Here is a 16,818-nt window from a genome sequence, read left to right as displayed (position 1 = left end):
GTGGGAATACTGTGTGAAAACGAAGGGTGTCTTATGACTCTACATTGCTCACAGTGGACATGGGCATATAAGGTTACTACTTTCCAGCGCACAATTTGATACTTTGGGGTGTTGGCACAATTGTATTCTCCATTTCTTAGATCTGAAGAATGCTCCAATGTACAAGGTTGTGAAGAAATTCACAATTCTTTATGTACAAAGTACTATTTCACAAGAAATAAACTGCATCAGGACTTGATGAAGACAGAATTGGTGGAAACTACATATTTAACTGTGCAATAAGGTCATGAAATAAATACAACACGATGACTTAACATTCTTCTGGTGACCGAGCTTATACATCATGAAGTCTATCTAAAAGGGAATTGGCAAGAACAACACCTTTTACCATTCTAGTACTATTTTTGGTGGAGATGGCCAAAAAAAAATAATTTTTCACTTCTGGTCTTAAGTGCAAAATAGTGGACCATAACCTGCCCTGTCAGCACAAAGCTTTCAATTACAAGCCTATTGGGTGTATCTAAATAGACGTGTTATCTGAGCATCCACTGAAAGGAGCTTTTTAAATTTGAACTAATTAAAACATTTTCTCAGGAATGCCATAATGAAGTAAACATTGCTAGAAAGCTGGTGTTAAAGGGGTATTCCAGGATCTAACATTTTATCCCCTATCCAAAGGATAGGGGATAAGATGTCTGATGGTGGGGGGCCCGCCGCTGGGACCTCCGCAATCTCGCTGCAGCACCCGCATTGTATGCGGAGCTGCATCTCCGGTTTCTGGGACTGGGGATGTGATATAACACCACGCCCACCTTGTGACGTCACGCCAAGCTCCCTCCATTTATGTCTATGGGAGGGGGCCTAACGAACGAAACTGGAGACGCAGCTCTGCATACATTGAGGGTGCTGCAGCGAGACTGCGGGGGTCCCAGCGGCGGGCCCCTCCACGATTAGACATCTGATCACTTATCCTTTGGATAGGGAATAAAAGGTTAGATCGGGGAATACCCCTTTAAGAACATATAACATCATACAGGTCAAATGATCATCAAAGTTCTAAACTAAACCATGGAGGCATAAAATGGGAGTCAAAGGAAGACATTTAGAGTAGGGATCGACCGATTATCGGTATGGCCGATATTATCGTCCGATAATCACGATTTTGGGCATTATCGGTATCGGCAATTACCTTGCCGATAAGCCGATAATACCCCGCCCGCCGCACCGCGACCACCCCCCCCCCCCGACCCACCCCCCACCGTAGTGCTGGGCGGTATGACGGTATGCATTTTTGCCCATACCGGTCGGGCCCCTCCCCCACCCTCCGAGTCAATAAAAAAATTTAAAATAAAATAAACTTACCCGTAATGGGGGTGGTCCGGGCCATCCATTCTTCCTTCCTGTAGTGTCTGGCGGCATTCCGGGTGGAGGATGCACCGGTACGGGCTGTCCTTCTCCAGAAGTGCTGTTCTCCACTCCGGGCAAGCTCCGGCCTAGTACGCTGCATAGACGCCGCTACGCCGTGACGTCAGGTGCGTCGCTGCGCACGGGCGTCACTGCGCAGCGGCGTCTATGCAGCGTACTAGGCCGGAGCCTGCCCGGAGTGGAGAAGATGACCGCCGGAGAAGAAGGACAGCCCAGACCGATTCACCCTCCACCCGGAATGCCGCCGGACACTACAGGAAGGAAGAATGGATGGCCCGGACCACACTGACAGGTAGGGGAGAGAAGCGGGTGGTGGCGGCGGCCTATGGCACCGCAAAAGCCACTGCAGTGCATTGATTTAAAGCGCCCGCTTTAAATCAATGACCTGCAGCGGTGTCGAGGGGGGGATAAATAGCCGATAACTTATACCGGAATATCGGTATAAGTTATCGGTTATCGGCCCTAACCTCCACCGATTATCGGTATCGGCCCTAAAAAAACGATATCGGTCGATCCTTAATTTAGAGCTACTTTTGGCAAAAGGGAAGCTGCCTCCAGAACCAACTGGAGTATCACCACAATGTTCTACCTACAGTAACCTGCAAATGAAACCCCTTGAAACAGGCACAGTCTTCTTAGATATTCAGTAAAGTGATTGTGTCATCATAAAATGATTATTGTTTAAATCACAATTTTATGTTTAGTGTTTTTAACAAGAAGTTTTGGTGATTATAATTTTTTTTTTCTTCAAATTTCCCCTTTTACTATATAGATTATAAAAATAATCCTGAAATTGTGCAGTTTTTATTCTGGCTACTAAGCCTAATAATAAGCTGAGACTTTCTTTTCTGTAGAGATCCCTTTCCGGCAATGTTGTTCCTATCATCATAGACAGGATTACAATAAAAATTAACACCTGTGTATCGATAAGATTCCATTTGACCATAGGTGATGTTCAGAACGCAGCCTCCCCCATTCCTGCACATTGACCTCTGCACAGGTCACAGAATGCCTAAAAAATTCTCCTATAAAAGGCAATAGGGTCAGTTCACCTATGGGGCTGTATTTACAGCTCGTGCTGCCCTAGGCAGGAGCATTAACATTTTTTTATGCAGATCTGCCAAAATACGCAAATGTTGCAGATTCACCATGGATCACACTCCCTATACACAAAAACAATCTCAAATCCACAACATAATGACCGTGGCAACAAATCAGTAGGATAAACTCACAGCTGTTCTGACCCATGTGGATTTACCCAAAGGGGAAAAGGGGGTTATTTTTTTTTCAGGCCACAGAATGGTGGCAACAGCTACATTAAAAGTATTTAGAATTTAATTATAGTTCTTAAGTGCTGCCCACCTCAACAGTGCTGCCGTAGGCACAGGCCCACAGGTGCCTAATGGCAAATACAGCCCTGTTTACCTACATATTTTTTTTACTGATCCAGATACTAAAATATATGTTCCTTTTTCTAGTAACTTTCTATTTTGTGATTTTTTTTTTATTTTTCTCATTATTATATGAGGAGAGATCTTGCCTAAGAAATTGATAGTATTTAAAAGGAGTACTGTAGCTTTTTTTTTTTTTTAATATCACATTGTGCCTGGGCTGCAAAAAGTAAAAAATAAATAAATAAATAAATAAATACTTTAACTCACCTTCTGTCAGGCAGATATATCTCTTTTGTCACCAGGTCCCGGCCTTCATCCTGCTTCCGTGTGCACAGATTTTCACAATGCGATCAGCTTTTCGCTGGCCGCAGCAATGTCCCGCCTTGGCCAGTGATAAACCAAGTGTTATGCAACAAGCCTGGGAAGAAGGGAGAAGGCGGGGCCCAGGCTTGTTCCATGACACTGCGCTCAGCCAGCCTATCACTGGCCGAGGCAGGACATCACTGTGGCTGGCGATATGCTGACCGCAGTTTAACGATCCGTGCACAGGGAAGCAAGAAGAAGGCCAGGACTAGAGGATGCAAGAGCTATATCGATGCAACAAGGGAACAACGGAAGGTGAGTTAAAGTTAGTTGTTTTTTTACTTTTTGCAATCAACCTGGGCTGGAAGGGACCCTAACTACTTCTACGGGAGATTTTTCTAGACATGCTTTGTAACCAGTTAAGAGGTCATTCATCAGATTGGGGGAGGCTGAGCTTTAACCATCACCTATTGTGAATGATACCATCCTGTTATCTATATACCGGTATCCGGTCACCTTTCATTAAAATCCTGCCTGTAATGATAAGGAGAACATTGAAGGGAAGTGGTCTGTACAGAACATGAAGTCTCAGCTTATTATTAGGCTTAGTGGCCAGAATGAAAACTGTAAGATTTCAGGATTATTTTATAAATAATTATTTTATAAAGATGTTCACATGAAAAAAAATTGATTGAAACAACAGGTTACTTTCCAATGACACATTCCCTTTAAGGGCCCTACATTATCTTGAATGATGCCACCTGCAGTCATATGTAGATATTAAAGTTGCAGGTGAAGTCTTTCCACATGTGGGGCTAGCTCTTAGTAGTCATGTCTTACACTATACATACAGGCCACATGACTGTCTTCGAAGGTCTCTGAGGATGCCTAGATCACTGACAGGGCCTTCAGTGCACATGCATTTTTGTATTATTTTTTTATAAACAGTGTTAAAGCACACAACTATAAAATTCCAAAAAAGGTAATGGAGGACTAATACTGTGCAATTACTTACATCATGACAACAGGTGACAACACATCAGTTCATACATGTGTCCACTTTGACCATTACATAGTTTTGTGTTCTATCAAATACATTCACTTTACCTAATGGCCCATTTACACCAAACAGCTGAACGATCACACCGACTTGGGAAATTCGAATGTATAAAAGGAAAACATAAAATGTGTGCAAATGTAAAATTTACATTTAATAAGTAAAAGAAAACATATTCCTGTATGTATATTACAGGTAGTATTAAAATCTGGAATGGTTTCGATGGGTAAAATATTACACTAAAATAACATAAGTGTAATACGATATGCAGATCCTCTGTAAACACAATTATTGTGCGTTTATAGTGAAAACGTGTGGTGTAATATAGGACTGCATTAAGTTCAGATCTACAGCCAATTGAGTCAAATAAATACTACGGTTTAGTACTGCTCTATTTTGACACCTCATATAAAAATATACCTTTTTTTTTAAATAAATACTTTATATATATTTTTTTTTTCTTCTTTAAAACAGTAACAAACCATGTCTCTTAACTCTGGTATAAACTGCAGCAAACCTCAGTGCATTGCAAAGAAACTTATCAGATCGCTGCTTTTGGTTACTGTGAGGACGTTAGAAGATGGAAATTGAGAACAATAAAGAAAACATTATGAAAGAACTAAGGTCTAAGACATAAAGCAATGTAGAGAAACGTTAATATCAAATGTTGAAAATATTGTAGAAAAACAGCAAATATTTCTGATTGAATTGAACATTTGAGTTCATCTTGGTCTATAGACATTACAGCTCATGGTCTCTGCATGTCTGAGAAGTCTTTTGTAGAAGTGAATTCTAGATCATTCCAGAAGGTAAGATGTAATGCAGATTTTAGGGGTGTGCCTGCAGCAAGACAGTAGGTCTTACTGTTCTGCATCCTATGTAAGTATTTTATGTATCTACATGGGGATAGGAGTGCTAGTTCTTCATTTCCTAGCTGGTACGACCTCAAAGAGACCTGATCGTGCACTGCGGATAAAGCCACATTACTGAACACCCCCATTTAAAGCATTATAGGGGGCCAGTTATCTTTGTCCGCATGGCTGAATGTAAACTACCTGCTTGATCCTGAATAAGTTCGATATAGCTACATCCATCTCTGCATAGGGAGTAGATTTCATCCCTTTATTCCCCTATGTAAGTATAGATAAAAAATACCTACCGTATTTTTCGCCGTATGACGCACTTTTTCTTCCCCAAAACGGGGGGGGGGGAGAAAGTTGATGCGTCTTATAAGGCGAATACACACCTATCGGGTCGGTCCCTGCGGCCATCAACGGCCGGGACCTGCGGCTAATACAGGACATCACCGATCGCGGTGATGCCCTGTATTAACCCTTCAGACGCGGGGATCAAAGCTGACCACCGCGTCTGAAGCAAAAGTGACAGTAACCCAGCTGCTCAGTCGGGCTGTTCGGGAAATTGCGGCGTCCCGAACAGCTTACAGGACACCGGGAGGGACCTTACCTGCCTCCTTGGTGTCTGCTCCGTGTCGGGATCCCCTGCATGGCGGCGCTCTCCTTCTACGTCATCACGTACGCCGTCCCGTCATCCAATAGGAGAGTCGTGCGTAGCGACGTGATGACGGCGACTGAAAGCGTGAATCCCGGGGAAGAAGACGTCCGGAGCGTCGGGGACACCACGAGGACGTGGTGACAGCGATGGAGCGACATCCAGGGCAGCGGTGATGGGTTCTTATCGGCAAGGACACGTGAGTACTACCTCCTATATCAGTGGTCTTCAACCTGCGGACCTCCAGATGTTGCAAAACTACAACTCCCAGCATGCCCGGACAGCCGTTGGCTGTCCGGGCATGCTGAGAGTTATAGTTTTGCAACATCTGGAGGTCCGCAGGTTGAAGATCACTGTTGGGTGCAGAATCTTTTTTTTCTAGATTTTGCACCTTTAAAATTGGGTGCGTCTTATATGCCGGTGCGTCCTATAGGGCGAAAAATACGGTATATTGGATGTATCCCTCATACAGCCAGAAGCCACTAATGATTCTATACCAGCTAGGTTTATGCCCAAAGATCAATTTCAAAATAAAACATTCTTCCAGAAATAAACTAAATTTGACATTATCCTCCACGGTGGAGAATAATGAAGAAATGAAACATAAGACGACTTAAAATGATAAGTATTCCTGTGCAATAATATGCAGTTACTCTGCTGTTATAAATGTACGTTCTCATGAGTATAAAAATGCAGAAAACATCTCTTTAACGTTAAGGGATGTGCAATGTTTTGCATAAAGGCAGCATTATCATATACAGCACATGCACCAAGAGGTTTAGGCAGGTAATTCATCCAGACGCTTTGTCTGAATATCCACATGTCCTTGCAGCAAGGGGAATAAATAAGAATCAGATGTTGGTGTCCGCCCATATCGCTGCGTGGCCTTTTGTTGTCTTGGCTGAAGAGGATTCTAGGTTTGATCTTAGGTGTAACATATTAAGATCACACAGGAGAGACGCTCCCATTAGTCATTAGTGGTATTGTTGGCCTCGCAGTGTATTCGTGTATATCAATGATATACGTCAAAAGAAGACAATAGAGGATTCCGTTTGTACTCCTCAAATCTTATTCGAGACAAGCACCCGTTCTCCACATTTTTGTAGGATATCAGCAAAGGCAGCTGGATCGGTAAATTCTGGAAAACACAAGTAGTAATAATTAGTATATGCGGAATAGTTAGTGGAACAGGGGGCTTCTGATCAAATTAAAGGGGTATTCCGGCCAAAAACATCTTATCCCCTATCCAAAGGATAGGGGATAAGTTGTCTGATTGCGGGGGGCCCGCTGCTGAGACCCCCCGCGATCTCCCTGCAGCAGCCCGCATTGTTCGCGTGGCTGCGTCTGCTTTTGCTGAAAGCTCCGGGCTTCTGAGACCGGGACGTGATGTCACGCCATGCCCCCTCCATTCATTTCTATGAACAACGGCCGCAACACCCTCTCCCATAGAAATGAATGGAGGGGGGCGTGGCATGACGTCACGTCCCCGTCTCGGAAGCCCGGAGCTTTCAGAAAAAGCAGACACAGCCACTCGTACAATGCGGGCTGCTGCAGGGAGATCGCGGGGGGTCCCAGCAGCGGGCCCCCCGCGATCAGACATCTTATCCCCTATGCTTTCGATAGCGGATAAGATGTTTTTGGCCAAAATACCCCTTTAAGGGTGGGGGGTTCACTCTGTGGGACTGCCATTGATCAGGAGACTACTACACTCTCAGGAGCTTCATTATTACTGAAGCTTATTTATACAGTTGGCTGGGCCTGGTACTGCAGCTCATGTCTTCTTACTGGATAGGGATAGGCTATTTGACGCATGGATCACCATGGATTATAGTGGTTAAGCTTTGGGGCATGTTCCAAAAAAACTCTGACTAAATACTTCTTGTATAAAAATGCAATATGTTTTTTCTTAAACCATATCAGACAACAGCGTCTTTTAGTGCCATAAACCCAACGATAGTGGTCACGATACACATATTACAATATTAACAGGGGTCAAGTCCTGGGGAAAAAGTGTGGGAACTCACCCAAGATTGCCACTTAAGGACTCCTGCTAATGGGAACAGTATTCCTGCTGTGAAAAAAGTGCAGGAACTCCATTCTAATGCATTCCTGCAGGACATGAGCCCTGAATATTAGGTTATTTCTCAATTAACCATTAGCATGCAAAGCATCAAATTAAAATGTAAATTCCCCAATGAGAATGACATAAGCATCAGGAACCCGGAGCTAGAATCTTGGGCTATCAAATCTCAGTCTTGGGATAATGGGCAGAAACCCAAAGCCGTTCTGTGGTGTAAAGAAGGTTTCCACGTAGCACATATGTTTTAGTCTTCAGTTTTAAGCTCAACTTGTCACAACTGTGCTGTGTGCACATCTTGGAGAACAGTCCATCTGCAGCTTCATATGCTTATGTATTAGCTATGGAAAGAAGGTGCCAGCTATGCAGACTGATTTTATTTCAACTTAATAGAAAGAAATAACATGCTGTGTTCTATACAAACAGATGTAGCTAAGATAAATTTGTTAAAGGGGTACTCTGGTGGAAAACTTTTTTTTTCTTAAATCAACTGGTTTTGTAAATTACTCCTATAAAAAAAAAAATCTTAATCCTTCCAGTACTTATTAGCTGCTGAATACTACAGAGGAAATTCTCTTCTTTTTGGAACACAGTGCTCTCTGCCGACATCTCTGTCCGTTTTAGGAACTGTCCAGAGTAGGACAAAATCCCCATAGCAAACATATGCTGCTCTGGACAGTTCCTAAAATGGACAGAGATGTCAGCAGAGAGCACTGTGCTCGTGATATCAGCAGGGAGCACTGTGTTCCAAAAAGAAAAGAATTTCCTCTGTAGTATTCAGCAGCTAATAAGTACTGGAAGGATTAAGATTTTTAATAGAAGTAATTTACAAATCTGTTTAACTTTCTGGCACCAGTTGATTTAAAAAAATAAAAATAAAAAAGTTTTCCACCGGAGTGCCAGTCGTGATAACTAGAGTGCAAAAAAAACAACCCAGCATGTGATGAACAGCTGTAGGATGTTGCAATTGGTCATCGCACGTGGTTTCCCAAACAAGCGATTATCTCTGAAGGTATACTTCCAAGATGTGCAGAAGGTGAAAGTAAGCTGTGGGGAGCAGACTTATTAAAAGAAACAATCCCTTTAAGTGGGTTATCTCAAGATCAAAAGTTGTCCCCAACCCACAGGACAGTGAGAACTAGCTGATCAGTGGGAAACGACAGCTGAGAACCCCTACTGATCCCGAGAACATAGGTCATCTGTCCCCCGAATCAAGCAGTAGAGGGCACACATGGCCATTGTGGTATTGGTTCTTTACAGGGCCTCCAAATATTGCCAAGCACTGAATTCCTATGGATAGGGAATAACATTTATTATCAAAGAAACCTTGTATATAATCTGATCCTGCGGTCACTGGTTACTCTTCCACACATACTGTCGTCTTGTTATAAATTATTTCAGGAGCTGTGGTGTTTGGTTTAGTTTGCCTTTACATTTTGGGCTGTTAAATTAGACTTTTTATTGGTTTTCATCCCAGTTGACCTTTCAACAGCAGAAATGTGTGCTCTGCGGTAGTTCTTTAACACAAACATCCGATTCCATGCCTTACAGTAAACAGACCAGTGCAGCATTTACTCATAATTTTAATAAAGGGCCATTTCTAATGAAAATAACGTATCCCCCATCTATAGAATATGGAATAAGTGTCAGGTCTTCAAAAAGGGGCTCAGAGTGTTTGTTATAAATGAAACATTCAGTGCATGCACAACTTACCACTTCATTTATAACAATGAGTTAGGGTCCCATTCTGGATATACCCCCTTGAGATCTCACAAATATCACTCTAAGGGTATGTTCCCATGGCAGAATGTCTGTGCAGAATTTTGCATGAATATTCCGCATGGACATCCAGCAGTAGCAGTGTCCCATTGATTTCAATGGGATTCTGCTGCTCTGCTTACATGACAGAATTTACACGGCAACAAAAGCTGCCACGGAAATCCTGATTCCAGGGTCCCCAAAAACATTGAACCTGTTCAATGTTTTTGAAGATTCCGCTCGGAAATGCATTGTCGTCTATGAGCCGGCACATTTTCGAGCAGACCTAGCACCAAAATGTTCAACCGGTGCTCCACTGTCTTTAGAATGTCCACAAGGAAACATTCCACCATATGAACGTAGCCTTAGTCTCCTGTGGATAGGGGATACAATATTTTAATTCGGAATACCCCTTTAACAAAAATGGTAACAATTACAAAATGAAGAAAATATAGATGAAAAACCCTTTGCTGGATAAAGTGATGAGAGCTTTCCTTTAAAAGGAATGTGTCTATTGGGAGATTTTTTTTTTTTACCAATCATATTTTTTTGGTACATTATCATGGAGAGCCATAATGCCTGAGCTTTGGAAAAAACATTTAAAGAAATGCTGTTCAGCCCTCACATGCACATAGAAAACAATAGTCCGAAGCAGACTCATTGACCTCTATAGGAAAGATTTCTAGACATGCTCTGTGACATGTGCAGAGGTCCTTGTTCCAACTATTGTGAATGTGAATAACCTGTTCCCATTTTATTTTGTATGCTGGTGTCACATTTCACTATTATCCTGTCTGTAATGATAAGGAGAAGACTACAGAAATGTTTTCTCTTCAGAAGTGTTAGCTTCTTATTAGGTTTTGTGGCCAGTATAAAAACTATGACATTTCAGATTTATTTTAATTGTAATTTAATGTAAAACTGTAAAAAACACAAAAATTTTCCCAATGACACATTCCCTTTAAAATAGTTACACCCACATGTTTATCTGGGCACCTGTATATAAAAGTGCAATAAACACTGTAGAAGTCAAAATGTGAGTAAATAGTAATCTTACTTCTGCCGAACAGATGTCACTATTTACAGGAAGCAGTATTACATCTTTGCTTATTAATAAAGACACAGTTAAGCCATATGCCACCAATTGCTGTTAAAGATTACATTTTTGTTTTCTTTTAGCTTTTTTGTACAATAGAATAAGTCAGTTTAGAGTTCATTTACACAATTGGAATCTGGTTTCAAAGAACAAAATTGTGTTTATTTTTTGGAGGGAGAGGGGGCATTTCTGGTTTGGGTGTAAGACCCATACAAGCTAGAAGCTTGAATCTATCTAGTTCGCCAATGTTTTACTGTAATTGAGTTAATAGATACATTTGGGAAGCGCTACCTCAGTTCCAATCATGTCAGCAAACAAAAACTGATACTTATTCAGCAGCGCGGTGATTCGGTAGCCGTACCACAATCCCAAAATTAGGCATCAATCAGAAAGTCTGAAGCGGATTAGAGCTGATTGGTTTCACCGTATAATTTGGATTATAATGCTGTACCTCTTATAGTACATTAGACTCATCTGAGAATGTTCTTAAAAGCAGAGGTCTTACAGTTGATCGGGTAGACTCTGAACCACCAGTTTTGGTGCACAGTTTCCTCTAAAATAGTGACACAAACATGTACAGTAAGTAAAGAATGAACATGCTGTAAAGACTATAAATTCTAATATGTACATGACTATATGGATATATGGATGTAGCCAGATACACTGATAATAAGAGCTCCTAGAATGAACTCCAAGGAGAAAGCCAGTTAAAGGGGTACTCCACCCCTAGACATCTTATCCCCTATCCAAGGATAGGGGATAAGATGTCTGATCGCGGGGGTCCTGCCGTTGGGGACCCCCGCAATATAGCACGCAGCACCCACCTGTTACTACTCCGAAAGCGCTGGAGGGTCTGGCTCCCGACTACGGGGACAGAAGATTGTGACGTCACGACTCCGTCCCGTGTGACGTCACGCCCCCCTCAATGCAAGTCCATGGGAGGGGGCGCGATGCTGTCATGCCCCCTCCCATAGACTTGCATTGAGGGGGTGGGGCGGGGCATTACACAGGGTCGGGAGCCAGACCCTCCAGCGCTTCCGGAGCAGTAACAGGTGGGTGCTGCGTGCTATATTGCGGCGGGACCCCTGCGATCAGACATCTTATCCCCTATCCTTTGGATAGGGGATAAGATGTCTAGGGGTGGAGTACCCCTTTAACATCTTCTGATAAGTATTAATACATACAACAACATTATATGGACTTCCAAAATGAAAGGCTCAAACCCTTTTGGTATTGCTGGAAAATGTTTATACATTTTTTAAAAAGGCCACTTCAGATTATTTGCTTCCCAGCATTCCCATTGTGCAGATAAACATCCACCCTGCTTTTCCCTTACCCACTGCTTCATTTTCATGATGCCATTTCGGATCCGGTCCCCCTGCTCCCCGGTAAGTAACTCTTATTCTGGATGTCACTTTCTCGATGCAACACTAATAGATTAATGTCAAGAACCTCAGAGAAATGATGAGAGATCTTGACTTCCGGTATCAGAGTGGAAACGGCATGTTATTGTACAAATAAAGCAGCCATAGTGAGAGTAAAAGAGAGGCGGCTGTTTAGTTGCACAATGGAAATAACAGGGAGTATAAAAACAGTTTTGCCTGGAGTGGCACTTTAAAACAATTTGTTTTAAATTGTCAAATAGACAAAAACTATTCTAGAAAAACCAAAAAATCTTTAGGTAATCAGACAACTTTGAGAAAAAACACGGCATAGTGCTTCATGGGACAGGTTTTCCCAACACAATGGTCCTGATTTACTAAGAGTGGAGTGTAGTTTTCTTTCCCTACAATTTTTGATTCCCTACAATTTTTTCCACAGTATTTACTAAGGTTTTCCTACATTTTGCACTTTTACCTACAATTAGCTTTTTTTTTTTTACACTGATCTGTCGGTGGAAACCTTTAGTAAATATGTAGTTTTTTTTTTTTTTTTTATGTCGGGGGCACGCCCCTTTTCGGTGGCCACGCCCATTTTCCATGACTGACACGTCCCCTTTTTTTGGGTTTCCTCTGTAAAATGGAGAGTTAGTCTGTTTTTTTTTTTAAATTCTGGGGCAATGTTTACAATAGTAAATCAGGGACAATATTGTTCTCACCTTTGTGGCTGTGACGTCACGAGGGGCGTGGCCGACCACCCGCCCGCAGCACGAAAACAGCATTTGGAACATTTACTTCCAAACGCTGGGCAGTGGAGTACCCCTTTAAGTAAAAGTGGTGTTTAAGCAGTACCAAAAGGGATGAGGATTACAAAGCCCTTACACAGTGACCTATCAGAAGGTCATATTTACTGGATTTCCCTATAGAAAATGTTAAAGCATTCATCATAAGGATCATCCGCAGCAAAGACCTTGGAACTGCGGTTCAAGATGATGTACAAACAGAAGCTAAAAACCGAAGTACAATGTGGCAAAATTCCCTACATAACCCCGATCTTTTTATAATCTGATTCGGCCTTTAGTCATGAGGCCCATAGGAGAGAAGAGCTGAAGTTATAAAGAACTTCCAGGAAGCCTCACCAAGGAAATCCCTATTCTATGACAAAGGTTCACATAATAGAGCACATACCATACAAGACATCTATGATGTGAGTATCTGCACAACCCTGTGATCAGTGCTATGAGGAGGGCAAAGGTGCATGTTATAAACTTACCTTTTAGGAAAATGTAAGTACAGTACCAAATAAATATTACTGAAAAATTATAGAATTAATGTAAAGGCTAAAGTGTCCTTCATGACTGCTTTCAGTCAGTTTAATGATGAGCAAAAGGAGATAAGAGTCTGTGTATCCGGAAAATAATGTTATCAAAGCAGCTAAAAATAGAACTCTATCCTAAATGCATTGTAGGAAGTCAAATCAAATTAAAATAGATTAGAGAATACTGAATTTATCGAGGACAAAATTAAGCTGGTTACTACAGAAGACAGATATATAAGGTATTGGCCAAACGACAACTGATACATACAGTAAATAGGTTTCCTTCTAACGATTTTCATGGTACTTCACTTTGGTAATCGGTGGGATTTTAACAAAATAGACCCCCATTAACACAATGACAAGGGACACTCAAACTGCAAAACACAGTTACTTTAAACGTAAATACACTGTTCAAAAAAATAAAGGGAACACAAAGATAACACATCCTAGATCTGAATGAATGAACTAATCGTATGAAATACTTTTGTCCTTACATAGTTGAATGTGATGACAACAAAATCACACAAAAATTATCAATGGAAATCAAATTTATCAACCCATGGAAGTCTGGATATGGAGTCACCCTCAAAATCAAAGTGGAAAAACACACTACAGGCTGATCCCACTTTATGTAATGTCCTTAAAACAAGTCAAAATGAGGCTCAGTAGTGTGTGTGGCCTCCACGTGCCCGTATTACCTCCCTACAACGCCTGGGCATGCTCCTGATGAGGTGGAGGATGGTCTCCTGAGAGATGTCCTCCCAGACCTGGACTAAAGCATCCGCCAACTCCTGGACAGTCTGGTGGATGGAGCGAAACATGATGGTCCAGATGTGCTCAATCAGATTCAGGTCTGGGGAATGGGCGGGCCAGTCCATAGCATCAATGCCTTCCTCTAGCAGGAACTGCTGACACACTCCAGGCACTTGAGGTCTAGCATTGTCTTGCATTAGGAGGAACCCAGGGCCAACCGCACCAGCATATAGTCTTACAAGGGGTCTGGGGATCTCATCTCGGTACCTAATGGCAGTCAGGTTACCTCTGGCAAGCACATGGAGGGCTGTGTGGCCCCCCCCCCCAAAGAAATGCCACCCCACACCATTACTGACCCACCGCCACACCGGTCATGCTGGAGGATGTTGCAGGCAGCAGAAGGTTCTCCACGGTGTCTCCAGATTCTGTCACATGTGCTCAGTGTGAACCTGCTTTCATTTGTGAAAAGCACAAGGCGCCAGTGGCAAATTTGCCAATCTTGGTGCTCGCTGGCAAATGCCAAACATCCTGCACGGTGTTGGGCTGTAAGCACAACCCCCACCCGTGGACATCGGGCACTCATACCACCCTCATGGAGTCTATTTCTGACCGTTTAGGTGGACACATGCACATTTGTGCAGGGCTCTGGCAGTGCTCTTCCTTGCACAAAGGCGGAGGTAGCGGTCCTGCTGCTGGGTTGTTGCCCTCCTACGGCCTCCATGCTCTGAACACTATGCTGACAGACACAGCAAACCTTCTTGCCACAGCTCGAATTGATGTGCAATCCTGGATGCGCTGCACTACCTGAGCCACTTGTGTGGGTTGTAGACTCCATCTCATGCTACCACTAGAATGAAAGCACCGCCAGCATTCAAAAGTGACCAAAACATCAGCCAGGAAGCATAGGAACTGAGAAGTGGTCTGTGGTCACCCCCTGCAGAACCACTCCTTTATTGAGGGTGTCTTGCTAATTGCCTATAATTTCCACCTGTTGTCTGTTCCATTTGCACAACAGCATGTGAAATTGATTGTCAATCAGTGTTGCTTCCTGAGTGGACAGTGTGATTTCACAGAAGTGTGATTGACTTGGAGTTACATTGTGTTGTTTAAGTGTTCCCTTTATTTTTTTGAGCAGTGTATATATTGTTGGTTCCTATAAATATGGGAAATAATTAAGTAGAAAGCAAAGGAAAATCACCTTAATCACTCCAGGGGAAACTGTGAGTACTGGAGGTTTGAGAAAGCATGAAGATTGTGGACGTTCCTGAGGAAGGCAAGTGTTTTGTTACCTGTTCCGAAGCGAGGGGCAGGAAAAGAAGCAGGAAAAGTAACAGGGAGACAAGATAGTGAGAGGTAACAAAGTGAGTAAAATAACACAACACTGAGAAGGGAAAAGCAAGGAATGCACATGAAGAGAGAGTGTATGTCTCTACTGAACAGACAGCGGCATTAAAGGAATGGACGCCAGTACTGCTCTGCAACCACACTGCCAGTCAGCTTGTTGTACACATAGCAATAGCCCTGACAGGTCAGGCAGTCTGACCATTGACTGTGATGGATTGAACTTTTCTTTATTCCACATTAAGTAATAGGTAGGTGGCTGCAGTAGAGGGAGCTTATGGGTACTTTTATAGGATTATGGATGTTATTATTGTGTCCAGTGTACAAACAGTATGCAGAAAGATCCTTACCTCCCTCTAGGTGTTATTTTTTTAAATCAGAAAATATAGGCTAGATTTACACCGCATTAAGAGGGTATATCAGGCAACATTTTTACTTTGTCATTATTTCCAGGTTTATGCAATTATAATATAAACATTAAAGGCCATCTGTGGCTGAAAACAACTTATCCCCTATCTGCATCTCTCCCGTGCAGGAGGCATGCTGCCGCGGCTGGCACGCCTCCTCCATGTAGTTCTCTGGGAGAGGCAGGGACGCAGCATCCATGCCTCCCCACCTCTCCCAAAGAATTGTATGGGGAGGGCTTGTAACCGTCGACATTTCTAGGTCGACACTACGCGCATTAGTGCTCTCACTGAGCGTTAATGCGGGGGCCCCCGTTCAGGAGATTGCAGGGGGGGGGGTTTCCCGGCGGTCGGACCCCCCACGATCAAACACTTATACCCTATCCTGTGGATATGTGCAACAATGCTGCAGTTGTCCTTTAAATAACCTCCCGCTGCATCTGGTATTGCTCTCCTCTCCACTGATGCACTCTTCTTCCTACTTCAGGGGCTCGACACTTTACACTGCGGTCAGTGATAGCTAAGCTCATTGCCGGAGGCAGCGATGTCCCACCTTGGTGATAGGCTGAGCGGCAGTGTGATTTACAGGCCTGAGCACCAGGAAAAAGGCAGGGCCCAGGCTCAATACATCATGCTGCCACTCAGCCTATTACTGCCAAGGCTAGACATTGTTATGACCAGCGATAAGCTGAGCCGCAATGGGACGTGTCGGGTCCTAAAAGCAGGAAGAGGATAGCACTGGAGGATGGGAGAGCAATATCAGCGGCAGCGGGGGAGCAGCAGGTGGTAAGCTTTATCATTTTAATTGCAACAGCATAAGCATAATGGTAAAATAAAACATTTGGTGGAGTACCCTTTTAAGCAGTATCTGTCAGGCGTCGGGGGGAGTCCTTGACTTATAAGTATACCTATGACTGATGCCACTTAGGTTTTATTTTTTTATAGGATCCCGCTTACGTTAAGTTGAAATAAAGTGGACTCTGTATAAAATCCAAGTACAGTGA

General features: G+C 42.9%; 1 protein-coding gene across 6 annotated transcripts in view; it reads right to left on the bottom strand.

Moving 5' to 3' along the window:
- Positions 1 to 4,312: 4,312 nt before the first annotated feature.
- The window catches only part of ATP11C (ATPase phospholipid transporting 11C), a 190,750-nt gene continuing 178,244 nt past the window's right edge, over positions 4,313 to 16,818 (bottom strand). For 2 of the 6 annotated variants that reach the window (XM_056540789.1, XM_056540794.1), the window contains one exon: positions 4,313 to 6,826. In XM_056540789.1, the coding sequence (XP_056396764.1) occupies positions 6,701 to 6,826 (126 nt within the window). In that variant the 3' untranslated portion in view covers positions 4,313 to 6,700. Of the gene's footprint in view, positions 6,827 to 11,070; positions 11,173 to 15,267; positions 15,359 to 16,818 lie in introns of those variants that run through there. The other 4 variants (XM_056540795.1, XM_056540791.1, XM_056540792.1 and 1 more) reach the window with 4 other exon arrangements.

The sequence above is a fragment of the Hyla sarda genome, chromosome 9 (assembly GCF_029499605.1).
Source record: "Hyla sarda isolate aHylSar1 chromosome 9, aHylSar1.hap1, whole genome shotgun sequence".
Classification (NCBI taxonomy): domain Eukaryota; kingdom Metazoa; phylum Chordata; class Amphibia; order Anura; family Hylidae; genus Hyla; species Hyla sarda.
This window is presented reverse-complemented; position numbering and strand designations above follow the sequence as displayed.